This window comes from Acinonyx jubatus, chromosome B4 (assembly GCF_027475565.1).
Source record: "Acinonyx jubatus isolate Ajub_Pintada_27869175 chromosome B4, VMU_Ajub_asm_v1.0, whole genome shotgun sequence".
Taxonomy (NCBI): Eukaryota; Metazoa; Chordata; class Mammalia; order Carnivora; family Felidae; genus Acinonyx; species Acinonyx jubatus.
The window spans coordinates 37,544,718-37,569,253 of NC_069387.1; the positions used below are offsets into that span (position 1 = coordinate 37,544,718).

Here is a 24,536-nt window from a genome sequence, read left to right on the forward strand (position 1 = left end):
AGCTCCCCAGGTCAGCACTCTTAGCGAGTTCTCCTACCTCCAGCCCGGGCCTCTGGCCCGCTGTGGCTACGTGCTACAGCTGGGCCCGCAGAGCTTAAAATAGCAGTATGAGCTGGCTGCTTTGCATGTGGGGAGCCCGCCTGAGGCATGATGGGGCAGCCGCGTGGAGTTGGGGCTCCACTGGCTCTAACTACTGGGGTGGAGAGTATTCTTTGGGGGTTTCTTCTAGGCTCGGGGCTGGGGGAACGGGGGGGGGGTGGTGTGTGGTGTTGGAGGCTCAGGTGTGGGTGGTGCAGAGGAGAAGCAAAGAGCTTGTCTTTCTGAAGACCTTTTAAGGGAATGCCTTGAATCTGCCTCCAGAGCCTCCTACTGTTGAGCTCAGAGGCCTTCAGCTTGTTGTCCTGTCTGGCTCTAGCCCTGGCCCTTGGTACTGCCCCGGGTTAGCTATGTAGGGTCCCATTCCAGCCCAAATGAAGAGAGAAAATGAGGCGTGGGGTGGGGGTGGAGGGTGCTGCTGGGCCAGGTCAGCGGGAGGACACAGGTATCTCGAGTCCTAGTCAGGTGGGCACTTACCACTGGGCTCCCTCACTCCCCAGTTACCTCCTCTTGGGAAGCCAAAATGGCACCTTGAGGATGAGGCAGGGGTGTCCTCCAGCATTCATTCATCCAGCAAGTGCGTACTGAGTACCCGCCACAGGGAAAGCTCTGTTCTGGGCTGTAGAAGTCAGCAAGGAATGAACACACCACATCCCCACCCCCACAGGACTTCCGTCTGGTGGGGGAGAGAGATCATAATCGATTAACAAAAAAGCAAAGGCATACCTTGTTTTAGTGTGCTGTTCCTTATTGTGCTTTGCAGACCTTGCATTGCTTACAAACTGAAGGTTTGTGACAGCCCTGCATCTAGTGAGTCTGTGGGCGCCATTTTTCCGACAGCATTTGTGCACTTTGGTCTCTGTGTCAAGTTTTTGTAATTCTCGCGATTTTCATTTGTTATGGTGACCTGTGATCAGTGACTACAACTCGCAGAAGATTCAGATGATAGCGCTGTTTAGCAGTAAAATATTTTAAAATTAAGGGTATGTACTTTAAAAAAAATTTTTTTTAACGTTTATTTATTTTTGAGACAGAGAGAGACAGAGCATGAACAGGGGAGGGTCATAGAGAGAGGGAGACACAGAATCTGAAACAGGCTCCAGGCTCTGAGCTGTCAGCACAGAGCCCGACGCGGGGCTCGAACTCACGGACCGCGAGATCATGACCTGAGCCGAGATTGGATGCTTAACCGACTGAGCCACCCAGACGCCCCTGTACTTTTTTAAAAAAAAGATATAATGCTGTTGCATACTTAATAGACTACAGTAGTTTAAACTTTTCTGTGCTCTGAGAAACCCCAAAATTCAGTTGACTTGCTTTATTGCAATACTTGCACTACCATGATATTCACTTTATTGCGACATTCGCTTTATTAGAGCAGTCGAACTGAACTCGCAATATCTCTGAGGTCTGCCTGTAAATTATATTGTATGCTGGGGATAAGTGCGATGGAGAAAGCTGAACAGGGTAGGAGAGATTGAGTGTGAGAGGGGAGGTACAGTTTTAAATGGGGTGGCCAGGAAAGGGCTCACTGAGAAGGTGGCTTTGGCACGAAGGTGTGAAGGAGATCAGAGAGCTGGCCATGCAGAGATCTAGACGAAGAATGTTCCAGTTGAGGGAACAGCCAGCATAAGACCTCTGCTGGAAGAAACAGCAAGACGGACAGTGTGGCTGTAGTGGGGACAGTGAGTGGTGTGTGGTGTGTGTGTGTGTGTGTGTGTGTGTGTGTGTGTGTGTGAGTGTGTGTGAGCTTTGTCTTTTACTCTGAGAGAGAAGGGAAGCCATTAGAGGGTTCTGAGCCGAGTAGTAACCTGGCCTGACTTGTATGACAGGGTCACTGTAGTACAGGAGCTAATGTCAGTGGGCTTTCTCTGGTTATTAGGCCCCTGTGGGGCACCCCAGGAGACCAGACAGAGGGTTGCTTCATGCCTTCACCAGGACTTGTCTGGCCTCCATTCCTACTCCTACACCCTAACCATGAGACTTCTTCTACTGGGCAGGAGGACAGGATGGTACTGGGTTTCTTCTCCTTGCTGTGGAATTTCTTCTGGAGGGAAGGGAGCTGGGCTATTACAGTGGTTTGCTGGAGCCTATGGGTACTTGCTCTCAAGAGCCTATTAGTAAATAATCAGGAAATTTGTCAGCTGTTTGTTAAGCCATTGGTAGCCTGAAATTGGCCATGGTGGGAGTATCTACACTGTAGAAACTGGCAAGCACTACAAATCATGGCTTTTTCTGCTGGAGAGCTGTTTGTTAAAGCATTTAGCAGCCCACCACTGGCTTATTATCTCTACTATGCGTGGACAGTGGCTTTGGAGGGTAGGGCCTCTGTGTGCTTTCATTTGGCAAAGCACATACATGTGTTCCTACTGTGTGAGGTCAGAAAGAGCATGAGGGACATGCTGGCTGAGGGGGTGATTCAAGCTGGTGTTGGGAGTGCTGGTGTGACAGGGCTTGGTCCCCAGTGCCATGTGTGGGGCTTCTCTGTCACTCCTGGCTGGGCATCCTGATGATGAATCTCATCTCATTCCTTCCCTTTCCTTCACCCCCCTCTGTGTATGTAGCACGCCATGTGCATGCCTCAGTAGGGGTCTGCTTCGTGCATGAAGGCAGACTCCAGTGCTGGGACCAGGTAAAACCACTTGGTGTAAGGATAGGTCTCTGGTTTAGAAGTCAGGAGACATAGGTTCAGTCCCAACTCTGCCCCTAACTAGCTTAAAAAAATTTTTTTTAATGTTTTTTTATTGTTGAGAGAGAGACAGACAGATGGAGTGCGAGTGGGGGAAGGGCAGAGAGAGAGAGACAGAATCTGAAGTAGGCTCCAGGCTCTGAGCTGTCAGCACAGAGCCCGATGTGGGGCTCGAACTCACAAACCATGAGATCATGACCTGAGCTGAAGTCGTATGCTTAACCGACTGAGCCACCCAGGTGCCCCTGCCCCTAACTAGCTTAGACAAGCCCTCTCCTCTCTTTGGTGATTAGTTTCCTCGTTCATATACTGAGACGACAGCCCTCCTCATGTATCTGGTAGGAGTGTGGTGAATATCACATGCAGTCTTAGGTACGAAAGCCCCTTGAACAAGCTGAGTCACACGTCTTTGCTTACAGTGTTCGGGCATGTGGGACCCCATCCTCTGCTCTCCTTCAGTGAGGGTGAGAGCTCAGCATGCATCCTGTTTTTTTCCAGGAAGAGTTCCCAGATAGGCCCACCCTCCTCGGGCTGGTCACCTGAGCACTCCGTGTGTACCACCTGCTTTGGCACATGCGCGTGGGCCTCTGTCGCCTGCTGTCCTTTCATTTTGTTGCTCTTCCCTCAAATGGATCTTTAGCTCCTAAGATCTGATGCTTCTCAGCAACACCCACGGTAGTGAGCCCAGGAAATCTTCAGTGATTAGTAACCAGTATAGTGTCCTTTGACTTTACATGGAGTTCATGTAACTTGGATGGTTACAGTGTGTGTGTGGCTGGAAGGTTCCGAAGTGTAGAACTGTCCATTTGATGAAGCAGTTTCCCAGACCATGCCTCATCTGTCCCTCACAACCATACCCAGCCCCAGGTTACACACAAGAAAATGTGTGCTCATTCATTCATTCAATTAACAAATGTGTGCTCAGAGTATGCCTCTGGTCATGCAGGTCACACCGATAGCAGGTGTCCGAGCTGGGACCGGGGCCCCAGCCCCTCATTCTGCCTGGCTCCCGGCGGCAGGAGTGTTTGTCTTGTGCTCTCTTTATGGGCAGACAGGGCCGCATGGTTGAGCGTGCATTCATGGAAGGATCGGGGATAAGCCAGGTTGGATGCTGGTCAGGCTCAGGCTTGGGGGTGGAGGGAGAGAGGGGCAGTGCCAGTGCTCAGTGCCTGTCCCTGCTGTGTCCGGCCGAGGCTACGGGCTGGCATTTCCTCTGGCAGTGGTGTGGGGGAGGGGAAGAGCAGGTGTGCCCTGGCATTTGGCCCAACTGGGATATAGAAGCGCCCCTTGGGGCCAGAGCTTGGGGGATGAATGACACATAGCCACCCAGGCACATGGGGCCTCGCGGAGCACAGCCACACTGAGCTCTAGGCGGGACATCTGAGCTTTCCGGTGGTTTAGGAGATGGCCAGATCTGGTGGGTGACCCCAGAAAGGGCCTCCAGAAGGGAGGACAAATGCCAGTGATCTAGCAAGGGGAGCACCTACCAGAAAGGCTGAGGGCAGTGTCAGGGGTGTCCAATTCATGGGTTGAGGTGAGTACATATGATGAAGGTGGGGGTGAGGCTTGGGGGCCATGGGGATTGTGTGAGGGATTCAGTTAATTTGCCTTCAGATTTCTTAAGTGTCCACCACACATCCAACTGGTTGCTGCAAGAGGCATACCGGTGAGTTCATCCCCTCAGATCTTTCTGTCATCTTGTAGGAGGACATTTATGCAAACAGCCATGATTCAAGGCAGAGTGAACTTAGTCCCTCAAAGAGAGGTTAAGAACAAGAAGAGGGCCTCCAAGTTTTGGGGGACCCTTAGGATCAGAGTCTTCTTCATGGAGGATGTGGCATTTGAGGTGAGTCCAGAACCATTTACTAAAGACAGAGATGGGTGAGGGAGCCTTCATGGGTAGCGGGCAGTGCACGAGCCAGCGTATCAAGGCGGGGAGGTGGGGACGTGTCCAGAGAACAGTGAGGAGCTCTGACTGCTGGGGACACAGGGCACAGGTCAGGGACTCGTGGGAAATAAGGCCCACAAAGTACAGTGTGGAAGGTCTCAAATGCCAAGCTTGAGTGTTTGTGTTAAATCCCCCAGGGAGCCAGTGAAGCTTTTGAGCCGGTGAGAGGGGCAGTGTGGCATCCCTGAGCCCTGTCTCTGGACAGTGATGGTGGCAGCCTATGGCGGGGGGAGTTTAGGAGGAGGACTGGAGGCAGTAAGGAGACTGTGGCAGCTGGGAGGCAGAGTGGGGCTGGCAGTCTTAAGGAGGGGGGGCCGTGACAGGGAACGTGTGTGCATGCCATCTGCATTCTAGCATGTGTTGGGCACATCTGGGTCAAGGGAACATGGCTGGGTACGCGTCATGTAAGATTGGGTTACAACAGCTCTGTGGCACAATCTGGGAGGCTTTGGAAGAACATAGCAGGACCGTGACAGCTTTGGAAACCCAAATAGCAGACTGAAAGGTGTGGTTGGTGACCATTTTCATCTTAACTACTATGACATGAGAAAGATGCCTCCAGGTTTGGGATGGATGTTTCTCTGAGGCCCCCTCAGCTGGAGGCACCTTGTCTAACTTAGCTGCATGGATGTGGGTCTGCCTGAGGCAGGGAGAGGGAAGAGAGATGCAGTGGGGTTTTGGCCGGTGCTGCTGCCGCACTTTACCCAATGGCTGGTGCGAGTTCAGAGACCACAAGTGGCTTCATGCGCCCTGAGACTTGGGAGTCCTTCGACAGCCAAGTTGGTAGTACCCAATAGGGATGCCCAAATATGTCTCCCCTCCGCTCACCCACACGCTTCTCATTGTCTTCAGCTGGGGCAGAACAAGTGTGGGCTCCCTTCCTGTGAGGACTTCAGAGCTGGTGGATCCCGGGGCACTGTGTTTTCTCCATCTTCTTTTGAGCATCCCCAAGTGCCACTCACGCACTGCCCTTCCCGACGGTGGTTCCAGGCTCAGCGGAGGGACGGAGGGAAGAGGGGAGGCAGCAGGCAGCAGCTCCTGAATCAGCGGAAGGGTCCCAGGTGCAAGGGCCAGCTTCGCAGGCAGGCTGGATGCTGGGTCAGAGAGCGCGGTCCCAGCCGGCAAGTCAGTGCCCTCTGTGGAGTGGTTTAGGAATATTGGATTTGCTGGGTCAGTAAATTTCCACTGGTGCATGGCAATAAACCTCAGGCTTCATCACACGTCCCTGTGCCTGGCGGTCTGGCCTTATCTCATCCTCCCTGAAGCCACCTGCCCTCTTTGATAAGTACTAATAACAAATCCTTTCTTTCTCTCTGTCTCCCTGGAGTGAATGGCTCAGTGTGTGTGCATCTGTGGGTCTGGGTACATCTGTCCAGCACAATGTGTTGCACACCAGGCCCTTTCGGGATGCTGATTGGGCTTGGGATGAAAGACGGTGCTGGTTTGGGACTTTCTTGGGAAAAAGGGCCTGAGAGGTGGGCATCGCACAGGTGGACCACCAGCCTATGCTTCCAGGGCTCAGCTTCCGCTGCTGCCTCTTACTCTATAAACCGCCTCAAAGAAAAGACTGTTGTCCTTTGGGAGTGTCCATTCTTGCTCTTTGCTTAAAGCCTCCCCTGCTCTAAGCCAAGGGGCATTTTTCTAAAGAGCGACTATTCCTGGCTCACAAGCCCCTCAAAGACCCTCACTGGCCCACTCAAGAGTTTGGTGGTATTTAAGAGTGCCTGTATGTTTAAGAGCACAATGTGCGAGACACTGCGAAGGGCTGGCCTGCAAAGGTGATGGACACAGCCCGTGCTCTCAAGGAGTGCAGTCTTGGGGTCGGGGAGGGTGGCAAATGGGCAGTGCCGTGCTGCGACGGGCTCTGGAGCTCCAAGGAGGGGCACAGACTTTAGGAGAAGGCCACCCGGATGCCACCTGGGCTGTGAAAGTTAGCCAGTCAGAGAAGTGTGGAGAGGGAGTTCCAGGCAGAGGAAATGGCGACTTTGAACGTGTTCATCTTGGTGGGAGTGTGGGTGGAGGAAGGTGGAGTCAACAAGAGGCGTAGGGGGAGGAGGAGGTGGGGAAACACCTATGTAGATTTTTAATTGGCATCCAGGGTCATCTCTGCTCCAGCCCCACCTCTCTCCCTCATGCACTTTCAGCAAAGCTTCGTTTTGGCTGGGCATGTGGACATGTCCTTCCTGGATGTCCTGGGCACTCTTCTGCCCTCTGGCTTTGCCTAGCCATTCCCCTCCCAGCACACTCTTCCTCCTGCCCTCTGCCTGTCCAGTCCTGCCCATCTTCCCATTTCACAAGTGGGAATTTCAGGGCTGGAACTCTGGAAAGTGCCTTTAACCACCTAGTCCGAGATCCTTGTTTTGTAGTTGAGGAACCAGAGATCATACAGGTAACTAGTATCTTGAGGTTTTGTTCCTTAGGTGGCCCGAGGTGACCATACATCTGGAAGGCCCTTCCTAATGACACTGGCTTGCCCTGTGCACACCCTGCATTGAGCCCCCATTCATTTATCAAGTATTTATTGAGCCCCCACCATTGGTCAGGCATTGTACTGGGTACACAGCAGTGAGAAAAACAGACCCAATCCCTGCTGCCCTCAGGTTCATGGTCAAATAGGAGAGTCAGATGGCAAACTGTCACTCAATAAATGTGTACTTTCTTTAAAAATTTTTTTAATGTTTATTTATTTTTGAGAGAGAGAGACACACACACAGAGTGTGAGCAGGGGTGGGGCAGAGAGAGAGGGAGACACAGAATCTGAAGCAGGCTCCAGGCTCTGAGCTGTCAGCACAGAGCCCGACGCAGGGCTCAAACTCACAAACCGCAAGATCATGACCTGAGCTAAAGTCAGTGGCTTAACTGACTGAGCCACCCAGGCGCCCCATGAATGTATACTTTCAAACTGTGCTAGGCAAGAAGAGGCGGGTGGTGCTGAGGCTGTATTGTTGATGGGCAGGGGAGCTTCGGTGTGGGCTGTGGGGGTAACCAGCAAACCAGAAGAAACTCTTTTGCAAGAGCTCAGGGGTGCATACAACTAAGTCAGGCAGTGGGTTGAGGAAGAGCATTCCAGGCAGAGGGAACAGCATGGGCAAAGGCTCTGAGGAGAGAGCAAGCTCAGAGGGTTTGCTGGCTGGGGCATAATGAGCAAGAGAAGAATACTTACTTGCAAATGGTGCTGGACAAGTAGGCTGGGGCCAGTGGTGCCAACTGAAAGTAGACTAGCGCGCGCACACACACACACACACACACACACACACACACACACCCCTAATCTCAGGGAAATGGGAAGCCTCTGGAGGGATTAAAGTAGGGGAACACCGTGAGTGAGAAGACAGTGTTGGTGCCCTGTGAAGAGGACCTAGGGCTGAGGTGGGAACGGGAGTTTGTCCTGGGCTGAGGCAGGAGCCCAAGTGAGACATGGTGTCAGATGGGACCAGGGCAGTGCCCATGGAGACAGAAGTAGAAGGTGGCTCATTGGACAGGACTTGTGTTTGATTGGAGGTGGGAGCAAGTGGCAGTGCCAATGAGGAGTCAAGGGTGAGTGTTGGGCTCCTGGCATAAGGAATGGGTTGAGTGTTAGGCCATTTATTGAGAAGGGGAGGGTTTGGCCTGGGGAGCAGGGCTAGGGCAAGGTCAGTCCCTCTGGGGCATGTGAAATTGGAGCTGCCTGTGAGGCAGCAAGTGGGAGCTGGGTATGTGCACTTGGGGCTCAGAAGATGGGGCAGATCCAGGTAAACGTTTAGGTGACATTGGCAGGTGGATGGCACTGGGACCCATGGGCTGGCCAAATGCAGGGGTGTTGGGCCCAGGACAAGGGGGCCCGGAACTGAGGGCCTGAGGAAGAGGAACTGCCAGGGTTCAACCTTAGAATTGGAGCCACAGAACATTTTGTATTGATTATGTGTTGTATCTCTGTTCAACTGCCTTGTAATTAGATGGGGACTGGGACCATATTTACTATAATAATTATGTTGATAATGATAATAGCGCCTCAATTCCTTTGAATGTCTCTGTTTCAGACATTGTGCTGTGTGCATTACAGTGTTAACCTTTAATCTCTAGTTTCTTTTTTTTTTTCATTTTTTTAAATGTTTATTTTTATTTTTGAGAGAGGGAGAAACAAAGTGTGAGCAGGGGAGGGGCAGAGAGAGACACGGGGAGACACAGAATCCGAATCAGGCTCCAGGCTCCAAGCTGTCAGCACAGAGCCCAACGTGGGGCTCGAACTCACGAACCGTGAGATCACGACGTGCGCTGAAGTTGGACGCTTAACTGACTGAGCCACCGAGGCGCCCCTAATCTCTAGCTTCTTACCGTCTGGGGAGGTGTGCATTATCATCTCCATTTTGTGGTTGTGGAAACTGAGATACATGTGGGTAAGTGGTCATTCTAGGTTTCTCGGCAGTTCTAGAATAACTTGCTCCAGAAGGGGTTTGGATGCAGGTCCATCTAGTCCCAAAGCCCAGAGCACTTCCCTGACATTAGTTTGCTAGAACTCTGTTCTTGGAGGTTGGGTCGGGCGGTGGGTATGGGCAGGGGTTATTGATGGCATCTGAGCCATCATTTCTCACAGAACCGGACCCCTCTGGCCCCACAGTCACAAGGGCATGTGGTATGTGCTGAGGGGTGCTGGTTTTCTGACGATCCATACATACCTTCACCTGGCTCCTCATGATCTAGAAGCCTTATTTTTAGTACTCCTGATGAGTGGTCTGGTTGGTCTATAGCCGAAACCCAGTTTTCTCAGAGCTAACTACTCACAGTATCACCAGCATATGCTCTGACCAGTGTGCTTACCTCTCACTTGTGGAGTGTGGACGCACAGCTGAGGGTCTCTTCACAGTCATGGCTTCTCAGTAGCCAGGAGTGGCCTCTGACAGGGGCCGATCATGGCCAGCTCTTGAGCTTTGAGATGTGACTGCAGTACTAGGGAGCCTGCACGAGTTCACCAGGGGCTCAGTGGAGGCAAACGTGCATTGTCCTTAGAGCACCTCTTAAAGGACCTCTATCCCCACCCTGGATGGGGAGGGGTCCATGAGCAGCTTGTTCTCTGTCTTCCCTGTGTTCCACTTCCTGCCTTTCCTGAGTCTTCCTCCAAAATGGCTTTCAGATCTGTAAGTTTATTTATCTGTTTCCTCACCCATCGCATGCTGCTCTATGTATTGGGAATATGGCTGTGAACAAAATGGTTGACCTTGTGGCCTTTATACCCTGTTATCTGTAGCTGGGAAATTTACATTTCCTGAGTTCCCTCGTCAGGTTCTGATGGCCTCAGATAGCCTGCTTTCCAGGAACAATTCCATAGATATCTGGCTTGTGTCCCATCCTCTGGTTAATGAACTTGGGGCTCTCAGGCTGTCCTTAGAGAGAACCCAGGACTTAGGCATGGTGGTCTTTCTTTCTCCTCTACCTATTTACAAATTCTGAGTACCAGCCCCGTGGTGGTCACTGTGACAGGCCCTGGGGGGTGATGGAATGGCTCAGATCCAGCCCCTGCCTCCTTGGGGAAGCCTGGTGGCCAGAGCAGAGGCATGTGGGCAAACTATAATTGTAGGCCGAACAAATAGCTGGGGACTCTCTTCCCAGAGAGCGAGGGACCTGGACCACCCTTGGTAGACTGTCTGGAGCAATCCTGTCTAACCGTGAACCTGGTCACTGCAGCCAAGCCCTATTTGTTTTCCTTACTGGTCTCAGAAACTTAATGCATAAAAACCAGAACTACCCCTAGTTCTTTTTTACTCTGACCTTTCACTGGCATTGTTACCATCCTCCTGAATCCTGGCCAAGTATGGTAACATGTGACCTTGTAGCTGTTTAATTTTCATGGCAAAGGGGAGACTTGCCCCTGCCTCTGGACCCTTCTAACCATTCCTTGTCTGCTGAACCTTCTTGTAAACCTTGTGGGATATTGCCCCCTGTTAGGGACCTCCCCAGCCTTCTTTTCTTTTGGCACCATGGGTAAATGGTTTGCTTAGCAATTAAAGCATTTTCTATACTGCTTAGAAAGATCCCAATTTTGGAGTTTAAAAATTGGGATGAGGTAAGCCTCATCAGAGGTGGCCCATCTCACACGTTCCTTAGGATAGCAAGTGTCACCTCGTGTCTAATCTAAATTCTCGATGAGGCTGCCCTATTTGAAGCTTGGAGGTACAGGATACCTCATGAGCTGCACACACTGCCAAATACAGAAACATTCAGTGCAGGTCAGGAAGGGGATCTGTGTTGGCCCATCAGCTCTGATTGTGTGTGGGTGAGTGAGTGACCAAAGCTGAGCTGTGTCTCACACTGCAAGCCCGAGAAACTCGGGAAGAGGCAGAGAGAGCTTGACATTTACTCGGAGCCCACATCTCCCCAGTTGCCAGTCAGTGGAGATGTTGCATGTTGATTTCACGTATTCACTTCTCTTTCTCCCCTCTGGGGATTCTGTACTTGCTTCACTTTTTTTGTTGTTAAAAAAAAAAAAGAAAAAGGCACGGCAAAGCAGCTCTGTCTTGTTCACATGCTCAGAGATCCTCAAGGGCTCCAGCTCTCCTGCGCATGGCAAGTGGTTGAGGATCGGGGGTGGGCAGGAGACATGGTGTCTCAGACCACCTTTGATCCCTGGTGGTTACTTATGTACCCAAAATATTAAGAAATCGGGACAACCACAGCAGCTGATCTTCTCACTTCTCCACGCTGCTGCCAGACCCGGCTTCCTAGGGCACCAATTTTGTCATGTGCCTCCACTGCTTGGGAAGCTCCAGGATGAAGTCCAAACTTTTCCTGTGTCATGCAAGGCCGTGCACAGTAGCTCACTTTGACTTTCAGGCAGGCCTGTCTCCTCACTGCCCCCTGCATGTACCATACCCATGCCTTCCTGACATGCCCTCCCGCCTCCTCTTTCCCTGTCCATACTCGCTCCAGGGGTCATAAGGGACGCTCTTTGCTGGTCCTGTCATGAAACGTGCTATATCGCTCTACTTTGGGCTTCTCTAGGTATGGTCTTGGAGTGGGGGCAGAAGGCTTCCCCCTGACCTAAGATCCTTTTATCTAATGACCTCTCATCAGAACATGCAATTTCAGGTTCCCTGTTGTGCTTTTAGATTCTGTCTCTTAGACTGGAAGATTCCCAAGGGTGGGAACTTGGTTTAGAGCTCAAGAGAGTAAAGAAATGGGCTTTGAAATCATACCGTTTCCTCATCTGTAAAATGGGGATAATAACATCCTTATTCTGTAGGGTTGTCATGAGGATTCGGTGAGTTACAGTGTGTGTGAAGCTGGGTGCTTGGGATATAATGAGGACTTACAAAGCTCTGATTATTCTTATAGTGGCTGAGCCAGGTGCCCTGAGGGGACATCACTGAACTTTGTTAATGGACAGACGACCTGGACTTCAATGCCCTTCCCACAAGGGTGACCAGGAGTGAGCAGAACTGTTAACTGGCAGCCTCCTCTTCTCTTACCCTGTCCTTCACCCTTGCCCACCAGGAAATAGTTACTGGCCTAAATCCACTTAGAAATGAAGGTGAAGATCCAGAGACAATGCAGAGGCTATTCTCACTGAACAAGGTGTGAATCAAGGGGGAAAGAGTTGAGAAGGTAGAGGGGCCAGCCTGGGAGCACCTTAGCTGACACCACCGAATCTCTGAGATTAGTGATAACAGGCTCTTGCATTTGCTCAGGGCTTACTTATGGTACTCAGATTGGTCTCACACCTGCCAGCTCAGTTTATTCTCACAACTCCTCTTGGGGGGAGGCTCTATTAATCCCCATGTTAAAGAGGAGGAAATGGTAGCTCAGAAAGGCAAACTGCCTTGTTCTTGATCACACAGCTCAAAATTGAGCTCAGAGTGAAAAACAGGTCTCCTGACTCGCAGTCCAGCTGGTAAATGATCTCTCCTGCATCAAAGAAGTAATGTTATGAGAATGGAGTGGCAGCCGGGAGCCCGTGGGAGCCGGTCAGGGCTGAAGAGGACAAAAGACATTAGCCATTCCAGTCAGGTGGCAGTGGGTTCAGTCAGGAGCCAGCCAGACACGTGCCCCTCATCTGTAGAAAGCATCCAGAAGACCACTGTGCCCAGCCAAGAGACCAAGGTGCCATGGCTGTGATGCTCATTAGCTTTCATTGCTGGGCAGCCATCTGAGCGGGGAAGGGGCTTAGAATAGTAACACCACTGCAGGTCCCTCTAGAGAAGTGGGGTGCTTGTACCCCTGGCTGTGAGCCAGTGAGAGTGCAGACTCAGCATGGGACCACCACAGCCAACCTGTGAGGAGTGTCTTCCTGTCCCTGTGGTTGGAATTAATGCCCCCCTCCCTCTGGGCCACAGCCAATTATGTTCCTGCCCATCGCCTTGGTGATTAATGTCCTTCTGTCTTCCTGATTAGATTGTGTGTATCTGAAGGGCAGGGAGCAGCACACCTTATGTGTTTCCTCAAGGGCCTGGCCCCATGCTCAGCACATAGCAAGGTGGAATAAATGTCTAATGGGTTCCAGGGTGGACATTTCACACTCCCACTCCCACGGAGGGGCCGGAATTCCTCCTCTCTCCAGCCATCCTTGTCTAGCGCCTCCTAGAGGCCAAGGCCGCTGTTAGGTGCTGGGATACTGAGCTTGGTAAATACTTGGCCCTGCTCTCAGGGGCTCTCAGCACTCTCTTCCTCGGGGCAGAAAAGAGAGGTGGGCTTCTTGCCCCCCACGTCTTCTAGTTTTCTTTGTTTCCCAAGTATGGGAGCCCCAGATCAGCAGTGCAGACTTCTGCATGAGCCCAGGGGACACACGTGTTTTTTGTTTTTTTTTTACAGTGGGATGCAAGTCTCCTCCTGGATGTTCCCCAAGTCCCTTAGAGCATTCCTCGTGCTGTTTCCCTTGACCAGCCCCTTTCGTGCCCTCCTCACGGGAGAGGACTCTGCCTGTGTCCAAGAGCACTCCTACGTCACCCTGTCATAGGCAGGATTCAGAGGGGGTAAGGCAGGACCTTACTTCTGCCACCTACTCTTCTCATCCCGGCTGTGGTCCCAGCCAGCACCGCATCCCACCCGGGAACGCGGGGGCGGTGGGGGTTGGGGGGCCTCGCGCAGCTGCAGGAGCGTCGCGGAGCCGCGTGTGTGCTGGAGCGTGCGCGCGCGCGCGGAGGGGGCGGGGAGGGCGGCGCGCGCCCCGCGGAGGCCCCAAGCGCCTTTCCCATGCCTCGCGCCTCCCCTGCGGTCTCTTTTCCCTGCAAGCCGTAGCTAGACCCACGTGTGCAAAAGCGTGTGTGTGTAGCAGGGAGATCGTGTGCCCGGGGTCGGACAGGCCCCCGTGTGCACGGTGGTGGTGGTGGTGGGGGGGGGGGGGGCGGCGGCCACCTCGACAGTGGCCGCGCTTCTTTCCTCCCTCCTTCTGTCCTCCCCAGCCCTTTCCTCTGGTTTCCTTGGGTCGTTGGTACCTCCAGCCATTCCCTTTCTCTCACCGCCCCCCTTTCTCCTGTTGAAGAGACCAGCGCCTTCCGATGAAGGTTCTGGTTTACCCCCAGCTCCAGAGCCCTTGACATTTAGCGAGGGCTCGCGGCGCACTTGTATAGGCACACAGCAGAACGCTAATCCTATTAAAGATAATGTGTCATTGGGGAGGGGGAGGCTGCCCGCCCCCCGTAAGGCCTACTGCTCATTGGTCGAATGCAAAGCAGGGGGCGGGGCCGAGGGCCCGGGGAGGGGGCTCCGGGCAATTTCGGAGTCAGGAGTCGGGGCTGGGATTTCGCAGGGAAAGCCCAGCGGTGGCAGCTGCGGCGGATCCCTCGGCACGGCCCGCCGCGCGCCCGGGCAGCCCAGGGCCGGCGAGCAGCTCCGCAAAGTCGCGGAGCGAGAGGAGGCGGAGCGCCCGCGAAGTGGTCGGGCTCGGCGCTGGGGCTGGGCAGGGAGAGGTGTGCCCGGGGACCTGGATCCTGGCGCCCTGTGCCGCGCGTGGAGCGGCCGGTGCAGCCGGGAGGCGAGCTGACGCTTTGGAAAGAGAAATCAAATTGCAGCCTCCCCAAAGACGTTAAGTTACGCAGGCCAGCCAGTTCCCGGAGAGCGTTCGCGAGCGCGCGTAGAGCCGAGCCGCGCCGCACCGCAGAGCCCTCCCGGGCCAGGCGGCTGGGAGCGGGGCGCCGTCCGAGAGGCAGCGGCCCCTGAGCACGGGGTCTGGCCGGGAGTGCGCCCGGGTACAGAGAGGGGGCGTGCAGGGCTCCGCCAGTCCGCCCGCAGCCCGCGCCCGACTTGGGCGCCCCCTCCGTCCCACTCCGGGAGCGATGCCCCCCGCCCCTTGCGCCCCCCGGGAACGACGCGAGCATGGAGAAGTCGAGTAGCGAGGATTCTTCGATCCACCGGAGTCCATCTTTGGACAGCAAGGACTCGGACTTTGCCAAGCCGTCCACCTCGGGCCGCCCGTTCGGCCGCGGCTTCACGGCCGGCGCCTTCTACGGCACCGCGGGCTCGCGGGGCCAGAGCCGCGCCGAGGCTGGCGTTAAGACTGACAAGTACAATGCACCCAAAGGCAGCAAGTACGTGGTGTTTTACCTGGACCTGTCCTTTGTTTTTCTCCTAGAATTTAAGAAGTGCAACATGGCCAGAGGCTGCCTCTGCTGCTTGAAGTACATGATGTTCCTCTTCAATTTGATATTCTGGGTAAGTCCTTGCGTTTATCTCTCCTTTGCCACCTCTCCTCTTCGTTGCTTATCCTAGCGTGATACCCTCTTCCTCCTGGCTGCTGCATTGCCCTGCTTTCTGCACAACGGTAAGTGTGGGGGTTTTAAAAAATTGTCCTCCCCCCCCCCTTTCATTCATCTTTCTCTTCCTTTCTCTCTCCGTGGTGGCTGAATGGAGGCTCTAACTTGCCTGTCTTCCAGGAGATACTTACTCTACTTCCTAGGTGGCTGACAAAGTTTGCTGCCACCTCCCTCCCCTGTAAGAAACCCATGCTGGAAGTGCCTCCAGCTGGGTAACCTGCAGAAATAGGTGTGGGGCCAGAATTTTTAACAGCTGTGACCTTGAGTGGAAGACCGGCACAAGTGTGGATGGTTTTCGAGTTTCTTCTTGTATTTTTCCTGAATACACAAGAATACGATCTGCAGCATTTTGTGGGCATGAGGTGGGGGTGGGAGGGGTAGTGGAGGTCACTTCCTCTGACTCCTTCAGTGAGTCCCAGAAAGAGGAGAGGAGCCCCTATCCCAAGTGTAGAGACACACGTTTGGTAGCCTGCAGATATGCCCCTGAGTTAGGGCTTGTGTGGAAAAGGAGAGTGTGGGAGGGATGCTGCCATCGGGTGGCGGGCAGCTGCTTTTGAGGGATTGCAGTGGACTGGGCAGGGAGCGGGCTGGCCATGTGCTCCCACCGTGGAATGCCAGCCCTCTCCAGCTCCAGGAGCCCCAGAGGCTAGAAGGGACAAAGGGAGCACCCCTATCCTTGGTGAGAGATTATTTTTTAGAGAAGGTGTCCGTGGGTGGGGCAGCTTGGAATTGTTCTCCATCCTCTGTGACTCTGGGGGCCGCGTGCACACACGTGTGCGTGTGTGCAGAAGAAATACTAGTTACACAAATTTGAAAACTTCTTAAATTCACATCTAATTGTTCATCCCAGCTGCTGCCTCCTCCTTTCTTCACTAGAGCCCCAACGTAGTCAGCACAGATGTTTGGCTCTGCCCCAGGGCCTGTCCTGCCTGCTGGAGGCTGTCAGCTGCCCATGGTCCAGAAAGAGCACTGGGGGCAGGAGAAAGTCATTCACAGTGAAGCTCCGTAGCAGCCGTTGTGCTTTGATGTTCAACACTCGTGTGAAGTGATCTGCTTTAACTGACCAACTTTTTTGGGGGTGTGTGTGTGGGGGAGTGACTTTTCCCATAGAAGGGGAGAGCTCGGGACTGGGCGGGAAGAAGACTGGGGACTGGGTCTAGTCTTGGTTCTGTGTTAGCTTCTTGTGTGACCTTGGGCAAATCGCTTTATCGCTTAAGGACTGGATTTCCTTTCCTGTCGGGGGGGGGGGGGCTCTTGTGATGGTCTCCCTCATGTCTGATCCCATTAGTTATGGGACAGCCTGCATCTTTGCCTTCCCTCTGTGGGGGGAGCCCCCTTCCTGGCCTGGGGCATAGGCTGCTGCTTTTCTTCTGAAGAGCCTGGTTTGAGATCATTTGAGTTGGATTTCCCCGGATGTCTGCATGGTCCTGGGCCCTCCAGCCACCGCCGTTAGGACGTTACCTGTCTTGTGGTGAGGGTTTTGTGGAAATTGGGGCAGAGCCACTGGAATGTCAAGAATGATTTTGTGGCCACCTTTGGGCAAGTGCTCCTGGTCCTCTGACTCATTTGCCAGTGTCCGTGTCAGCCAAGTACTGGTGTGTATTTCTCTAGTGCCTACGATTTACATGAATGCTGCCTCGCTTTCATGGTGGAGTTTCCCTCTCTGCCCTTGTTCATAGTCTCAACCTACCTTTCTTCTTTGCCCCACTCTGTATATCTTAACACTTACTAGAAAGACCTTGGTGGGGATGCTCAGTGCCTCAGCCAACAATTCCTCCTACTCAGCCCCCCTCCTCCCCACCCCCACCCCGCCACCTGCTGGTCGAAGTAGATATAACTGCTTGTGGCTCCTTCCTTCTCCAGAATGGTCCCGGCTTGGTTTAGGGACCTCCTCTCTCACAGGTTGGCACGGTGGGCTGTGTGCTGCACGTAGTAGGCACTCATTATGTTTGTGAGTGAATGAATGGCGGGCCAGGGTGGTGAAACCACATCTTGTTGTGTGGTGGGGAGTCCCACTTGATAGGGAAGAGAAGTTAGTTCTCCAACTTGCCTGTGATGAAGGCTCTCCTAAGCAACTTAACTGTGGGGTGACAAGGGCTCTTTTCATCTTCCCTTAAAAGCTTGGCAGAGGTTAATGAGCTGATTGATGGAATGGCTTTCTTTTCTTTGGTTATAGTGAGAGAACGTGCCGTCTCTTCCTAATTAGGAGGTACCCACCACCCCTCTTTCACCAGGCAAGGAGTCTCTCTCTCTCAGAATCTCTGACTTTTCTGATTACTTAATATTTTCAGAATTCCCATGACATGCCAGGAGCTGGGAGAAATTGAATCTCAAAGACCCAGTTCTTTTATGCTGGTAGCATGTGAGTTACAAAATAAGATGTAGACCTTAGGAAAGATGGAAAGTTAGCAGAAGAGAAACGGATGCTTGCATGTGCGAGAATATTTGCCACTGGGTTCTTTGGGAGGTGGAGAAGGTGTAGCAGGCAGTTAGCCAGGATTTGGGTATGGGGTGACTGTACTTGAACAAAGACGTCCTGCAGGCAGGTGCTTGGGCCTGATAGAGAAGTGGAGGAAAGAGCCAAATCAGAAGAGAAAGAATGAAGGTGTCTAGGCCCAAGGCAGGTGGGGTAGTTGATGAGGCAGGACCCCTGGGAGACTTCTGCTCACTTCCAATGCATACAGGAAGAGAAAGGCTGGAGGTCAGTGAGATGGTAAGGGTGAGGAGGGATGCAAGGCTGGTCAGAGCCCGAGGCCCGTGGGACCCAGAGCAATTGTTAGGAATCGTGTAGCCATCGCTTTTCCTAGTCTCGTGGCTCAGGTCCCAAAAGAAGGCTTTTCTGAGGCATTAGAGTTGAACCGAAGTCTGCAATCAATAGATAGAGATCTTCCTATAGATCCTGGAGCCTACCTGGTAGTTCTCCAAACCCACCGCTGCCGCCACACCCCCCTGCCTTCTCAGAGCCCGCTGGGAGGATTCCCAGCGTGGAGGAGAGGTGCAGCTGTCACACTGCACCCCCCAGCCCCAGGCGTGAGAATCCTGGTTCCTTGCCACTGGGTGGAGCTTCTAGAGTATTGCTATCAGTGAGAGCCTGGGTGACATCACCGGGGGCAGGATAGAGGCAGATCTATGTGGCCTGTGCTCCTCCTCTTCACCAAGAAAAGGGCAGGTGACTTGTAGGCCGCTGGGGGAGGGGGTGGTGTCCAGGTCTGCTCCTGGTACCAGCGACCTCACCCAGATGGTGCTAGCCATGCTGGCACCCAGGGCAGCATTTCTGAGGGCCTGCTAGAGATGGTGGGGCTAGGGGAGGAGGAGTCAGGGGTCATGCCTGACTGAGCCCCTCCTCCTCTTCCTTGGCGCCCCTCACCCTGATCCTTGGGGCCAAAGAGAATGCTGGCTTCTTGGTGGATAGGGAATAGGAGGCCTGAGTTGGGACAGAAGTTTCTCCATCCCAAGGGGGGTGTACACTGGTAATCAAACCCACCCCAGGGTCTTTCTCCCAGCAGTGGAAACCATGGGGCAGCTCCCTCTGTCAGCCCCATCTCTGAGCCCTCCGGGAGCCATCTGGTGGAATACCCTGGGGAGAGATGAAGTGAATTGGAGCCCCTCCAGGAGGGCAAAGGAGGCTCGATGCTTTAAACTCTGAGTAGGGGAGAGAGAGAGTGTAGGCGTGGGCTTTGGGTGCTGGGGCCCGTGTCCCCTTCTTGGGACAGCAGATCATGATCCCTGCCAGACCCTCCCAAACCAAATCCAGCTCCTATCTGATAAGGAGGGTTGGGGTGGGCCTGCGGTTGCTGGCCTAATTGCCACTCAGGATAATGGTCACTTTCCATGCTTGCTGGCCGAGCTGCCCTGTCACTTTAAATCATGGCTGGCAGAGCAGTGACATTCTGGCTCCACTGGAAAGTCTATTCCTTGTGGATCGCTCCCTTAATAAAGGCCAATTAGCCAAAGAGGCAGTGCTCAGTGTGCCTGCTGGAGCAGGGGAAAGGTTGGGGCCGGCCTGCTACGGGTAGGGTGCCGGGTGGAGGCCCTGATTAACCTCCCCTAAGTGGGGTCAGGTCTTGGCGGCTTGGCCCCTCACAGACCATTCACTTGCCTCTGGGTGCAGGCAACTGGGTTAAGGCTCTCCTGTCACATCATGTGTTTTTTTACTGGCTTGGCTGTGTTATGAGTTCCTCTGCGGGCTCCCTGGCTCCCCATTGGTCCATGGTGGCCCAGGACACGGGTCTGTGCACAATCGATGCTGGATGGGCTGTGTGTCTCAGGGGTCTGTGTGGTGCTTTCTGTCTGGAAAGCGAAGTGTGGGAAGTGGGCTGAGGGGACCCCAACAGGGTCCAAACAGGTTTGCACCTGGCCTCTCCAAGCGAGAGACTAGCTAAGCTGGGCAGCAAGAGGCATTTAGAGGCTTCCTGAAGTGCTCAGGTGTGAGGCATCAGGCTGTCTCCCCAGAGGGCTCCAAGTAGGCCTTTGGAGTGGGTCAGGCATGGCTCTGTTTGGGGGAGAGGGGCCTGGTGAGACCCCAGAGCATGGCCATGAAGGAATGAATGCCGGCTCCGTGTTCACTTCCTTTCCAAAGCATTAAAAATTAAACTTCCTTGTCTTAATATCTATTTTTAAATCGTGTCAGAGCCAGCACTGGTGTCAATCAAGAGGGGGCGGGGTGGAAGAGGAGAGAAAGGAGAGAGTCCCAGCTGAAACAGGGTGCATGCTGTCGCTGCCTTGAGGAAAGGGCCATGGTTCTGCCCTCCATTTGGCTGGCCTGCCAGTGGAGAGCACAGAAAACCGCACTGACCTCTTCTGAGGATGGGGGGCCTCGCCCTCCCCCTGCTGTGCCTCCATGTGCCTGACTGCCCTTGGCTGAACTTGGCAGCGGGCTCTGGGGCTTGCTGGGCTGTTGGGGTCCCAATCGAGCCCATTCACTCATGCCACAACTATTTACTGAATGCTCGCTGCGTGCACAGGAGCCTCTAGTTGGTGAGAACAGGCTGACTGGGCTTGCATAGAGCAGATCAGCTTTCTTGGGCCAGGAAGTCGTGGAATCGGGAGGTCATCAGCCTGTCCTCCACCAAGCATTTGAACACAGGGCTACCGAGGCAGGGGTCAGAGCTGGGCCCTCTCCCCCTCCCCAGCGTTCTAGGGAGGGACAGCAGCAGGTCTGGACCCAGCCTCCAGGTGGCCTGGCTTGATTTGTCCTTTTGTCTCCCCGCCCCCGCATGGTGGCTGTCTGACTCTCCCTCTCTAAAATGTTTGTGTCCATCAGAAATAAAGGGGAGGAAAAAAGTCTGAGTTTCCTTTAGGAGTTTTCTAGTTTAGAAAAAAGAACTAGTGAAGTATGTATCTTTTTCTGTTTCTTCTGAGAGGGCTGACAGGATGCACTGTGGCTAGTGTGTACTGCATGCATTTATTGAGCACCTGCTGTAAGCCAGGCCCTGGAGCTACTACTCAGAGGCTGGCGGAGGAGTCAGGCACATGCCAGGCACATAAACAATTATAGTAAACAGTTGCAGTTCTGAGCAGTAGGTGTTCAGTAGAGTTACTTAATAGAATAATTGATACTGCTTAGTAGAGAAAAGATACAAAGATAACCGAGTAGAGCCAGTGACACCTGGCTTTTGAAGGATGGAGAAGAGTTTGCTGGATCGATGAGGGTGGGGTTCCAGGCCCGGATAGAGGTGGAGAAAGGTAGACTCGAGGTGATCCAGAGCCGTGCCCGGGGAGAGCTTGCAGCCCAGGGGAAGAGACACAGAGCCTCCTGCACACGTGAGATGGGCTGAACCCGGAGAAACAAAGGCTGGTGTCTGCCTGGGTGGTGCCGGTTGAGAACAGCTTCCAGGGCGGTGAGTGAGGCGTGGGTTCTGAGGAGGAGGTGGCCCTGCCCTGCTGTGGCGTGTGCACCAGTGTCTGTGGACGCTCTTCACTTTGTCCCTAGGGCCTGGAGGAAAGGGCTGTTTTGTTTTTCCGACAGTGAGCACCATGACGGGTCTTGCTGTGTCACTCAGGCTGCAAGCTGTTGCTGTAGGTAATCCAGCTTACAGAGATGCCCCTGTCCTCTCCCCCCTTCCGGCCTCTCCCTTCCAGCTGCGATGTGCCCGCTTATTTGGTTCCAGTTAGGAAGCTTTGAAGCTGAGCTAAACCCGTCGGGCAGAGTTAAGTCTTCTGAGCCAGCTTTGTCCCTGCTCACATTTGAAAGCTAATCTGCCAGCAGAAGTGGGGGGTTGGGGCAGGGACGTTGCAAATGGCACGTGGGCCCGAGGGTGAGCAGATCTGTGGCTGGGGTGGGGTGGGGGTGGGGTGGGGTGCAGGGCAGGGCAGAGATCAGGTTCACCCCCTACCCTTCTCTAGCTAGTCATGGGGCTTCGGGTGATATCTGAAATATCTTTTCAGGTAGTGAGTCTGTGCTTCCATGGGGAGGGGTTCTACCTTCTCTTCCCTTGGGCCCCAGCAAGCTTTGAAGGCTCTGAGGAGTCCCGGAGAAGCGCTTGGAAGGGAAGGCTGCGGGGTTTCAGAGCTTCTTCCTTGTGTTGGATGGCTTAGTGCACTGGTGCGTGTGGGGGGTCCCATTTAGTGGCTGTTGGAGGGTGACTGGCCGAGGAGAACAGAGACGTGGCTTCTGTCTGCTTTGGCAGTTCTTCACTAGGATACGGATTCAAATCAACCAGATACCTTTTTACATGAACAGAGGCCGTGTCCCCTGCCCGCCCCCCCACCCTCCGCCTCCCCGCCTCCCATTCACTGACCTACTGAGTCAGAGTCTCCAGGAACGGGTCCTGTGTTTTGGAGGTGCCTGGATTTCCTCATGCTTGACAGTATCAGCTATCTTCCAGGGCTGTGATGAGGCCCAGCTGAAGCCATCTATGTGTCCTGGAGGGATCCTGCTTAGCAGGATGCTGCCATGCTGGACACAATGCCTAGCAGCTGCCGTTATGGTTACATTACTATCACTGCGCTTCATTGTGGTGAGAGCATGTGAACAGGTAGCCCCTCTAACAGAGTCACACGCCCTGGGGCCAGAGTGACAGAGGCAGGCAGGGCTTTGGAGCCCTGCAAGGGGCCCCAGGTGTCTCTTCAGTTTGGGGATCATTCAGGGTGTCTTCTGATCATAGGGGTATGTGGGGTAGAAATGGAGAAGCCAGGAGGTTCAGGCAGGTCTGTTGGGATGGAGGGTGGGAGGCAATGGGGGAAGGGTGCGGTGTGGTCTCAGACCCCAGGGCTGGCAGCCGCACTTGCCACACTCACTGTACACTTACCTCTGGCCGTCCCAGGTGGGGCGGCCCACACCCTTCTGCTTCCCTTTGTCGCTGGCATGGTGAGTCAGGCCGGGAGCCGGCCAGCTGGGCCGGTGGTTGTATTGCAGGGTCTCTAAGGGCCTTCTGCCCTGGCTGCTCAGAGGACATGTCACTCAGTGTTGGACTCTGCTGGCTGGGCAGTTGGCCTGTGACCTGAGCAGATGAGCGGCTCTAGGTCCAGGTCACTTTACTAACCAGAAAAACAGTCACTGAAAACGGTTTTCTTCAAATTGTGGAATAAATCATATGTAAATGCATATAGTTTAAAACAATTACATGAGGAACACATACCCATGTGTTCCTTAGCTTAAGAAATAGAACACTATGGGGCACCTGGGTGGCTTGGTCGGTTAAGCGTCCGACTTCGGCTCAGGTCATGATCTCATGGTCTGTGAGTTCGAGCCCCGCATCGGGCTCTGTGCTGACAGCTCAGAGCTTGGAGCCTGTTTCAGATTCTGTGTCTCCCTCTCTCTCTGCTTCTCCCCTGTTCATGCTCTGTCTCTCTCTGTCTCAAAAATAAATAAATGTTAAAAAAAAATTAAAAAAGAAATAAAACACTGGCTCTACCCACAAAGCCTCTGTGTGCCCCTTCCCGAGTGTGCCCCCAACCTGTCCCCTGGAGAGAACCAGGATCCTTTTGTGTTAGGTCTATTTCTTTGTGGTTTTTCCACATACGTAAACATCCTTGAACACCACATCATTTGGTTTGGCTTGTTTTTAAACTTTTGATAGATGGAATCATCTGAATTTTTAAGACTTCAGTGTTGTGTTTATTGATTCATTTGTGTTGATACGTGTGGCCATCATCCACTTATTTTTATTGTTCTAAAGTATTCCATTATCATTCTTCTGATAATAAGCATCTGGATTATTTCCTTTTTTAAAAACATGCTTCTGTGAACATTCTCGTACAAGGCTCCTGGTGTGCATAGGCCAGGGTTTCTCAGCTCAAACCGCAGGTGACTCACCTACATCCAGACAGTCATTGACAATGCATGTGAATGTTCTGGAAGCATCAAGTTGCTATAAAGTTCTGAAGCATTAAGCATTTCCATGGACCAGAGTTTCAGGAGAACTGCTTTGGGGTACATAGCAAGGAGTGGAATTGCCAAGTTTTAGGGTTTGCACATTTCAGCTTTTCCAGATAATGCCACATTGTTCTCCAAAGTGGATGTATCGTTGACACTTCCACCAGTGCAATGTCAGTTGACAAGGGGAAGTTTTGGCATTCTCCAATATCGTGGGTGTAAAATGCTATCTAATGTCGTAAATTTTCATCTCTCTGATTACTAGTGAACATCCTTTCATAGGTTTATTAGCCATTCTTTTCTGTGAATGCCTGTTTTATGTTTTTGTCCATTTCTCTATTGAGTTGCTTGCTTGTTCCTATTTTTTAGGAGTTTTACTATGTTTTGGATGCTAATGTGTTGTCTATTAAGTGTGCCACAAACACAGTCTATATCTTCCAGTTTATAGCTTAGCTTTTCACTTTCTTATATATATTTCCATGTGGTGTGAGGTAGGGCTCAGTTTCTTTCTTCCCCATATGCAAATCGGTGGTCCTGCCTCCAGTGATCGGCTAGTGTTACTTTCCCCTCAGATGAGTCATGCCAACTGTGCCGTTTCCATGGCACTATTTATCCCTGTGCCACATTGTGTTAGTTACTATAGCTTTTTAATAAGTCTTGATCTCTGGTAAGGCAAATCCTCTTATCTGATGTTTTTCAAGAATGTTTTGGCTGTTCTTGGCCCTTTGTCCTTTTGCATAAATTTTGGACAGTTTGTTTAGTTTC

At 53.0% G+C, this 24,536-nt stretch overlaps 1 protein-coding gene across 11 annotated transcripts in view; it reads left to right on the plus strand.

Annotated features, from left to right (window-relative positions):
- Window positions 1–24,536, plus strand: part of TSPAN9 (tetraspanin 9) — a 221,915-nt gene that overhangs the window by 121,452 nt on the left and 75,927 nt on the right. For 10 of the 11 annotated variants that reach the window (XM_053225724.1, XM_053225729.1, XM_053225721.1 and 7 more), the window contains one exon: window positions 15,274–15,353. In XM_053225724.1, the coding sequence (XP_053081699.1) occupies window positions 15,291–15,353 (63 nt within the window). In that variant the 5' untranslated portion in view covers window positions 15,274–15,290. Of the gene's footprint in view, window positions 1–14,430; window positions 15,354–24,536 lie in introns of those variants that run through there. The other variant, XM_015061433.3, reaches the window with a different exon arrangement.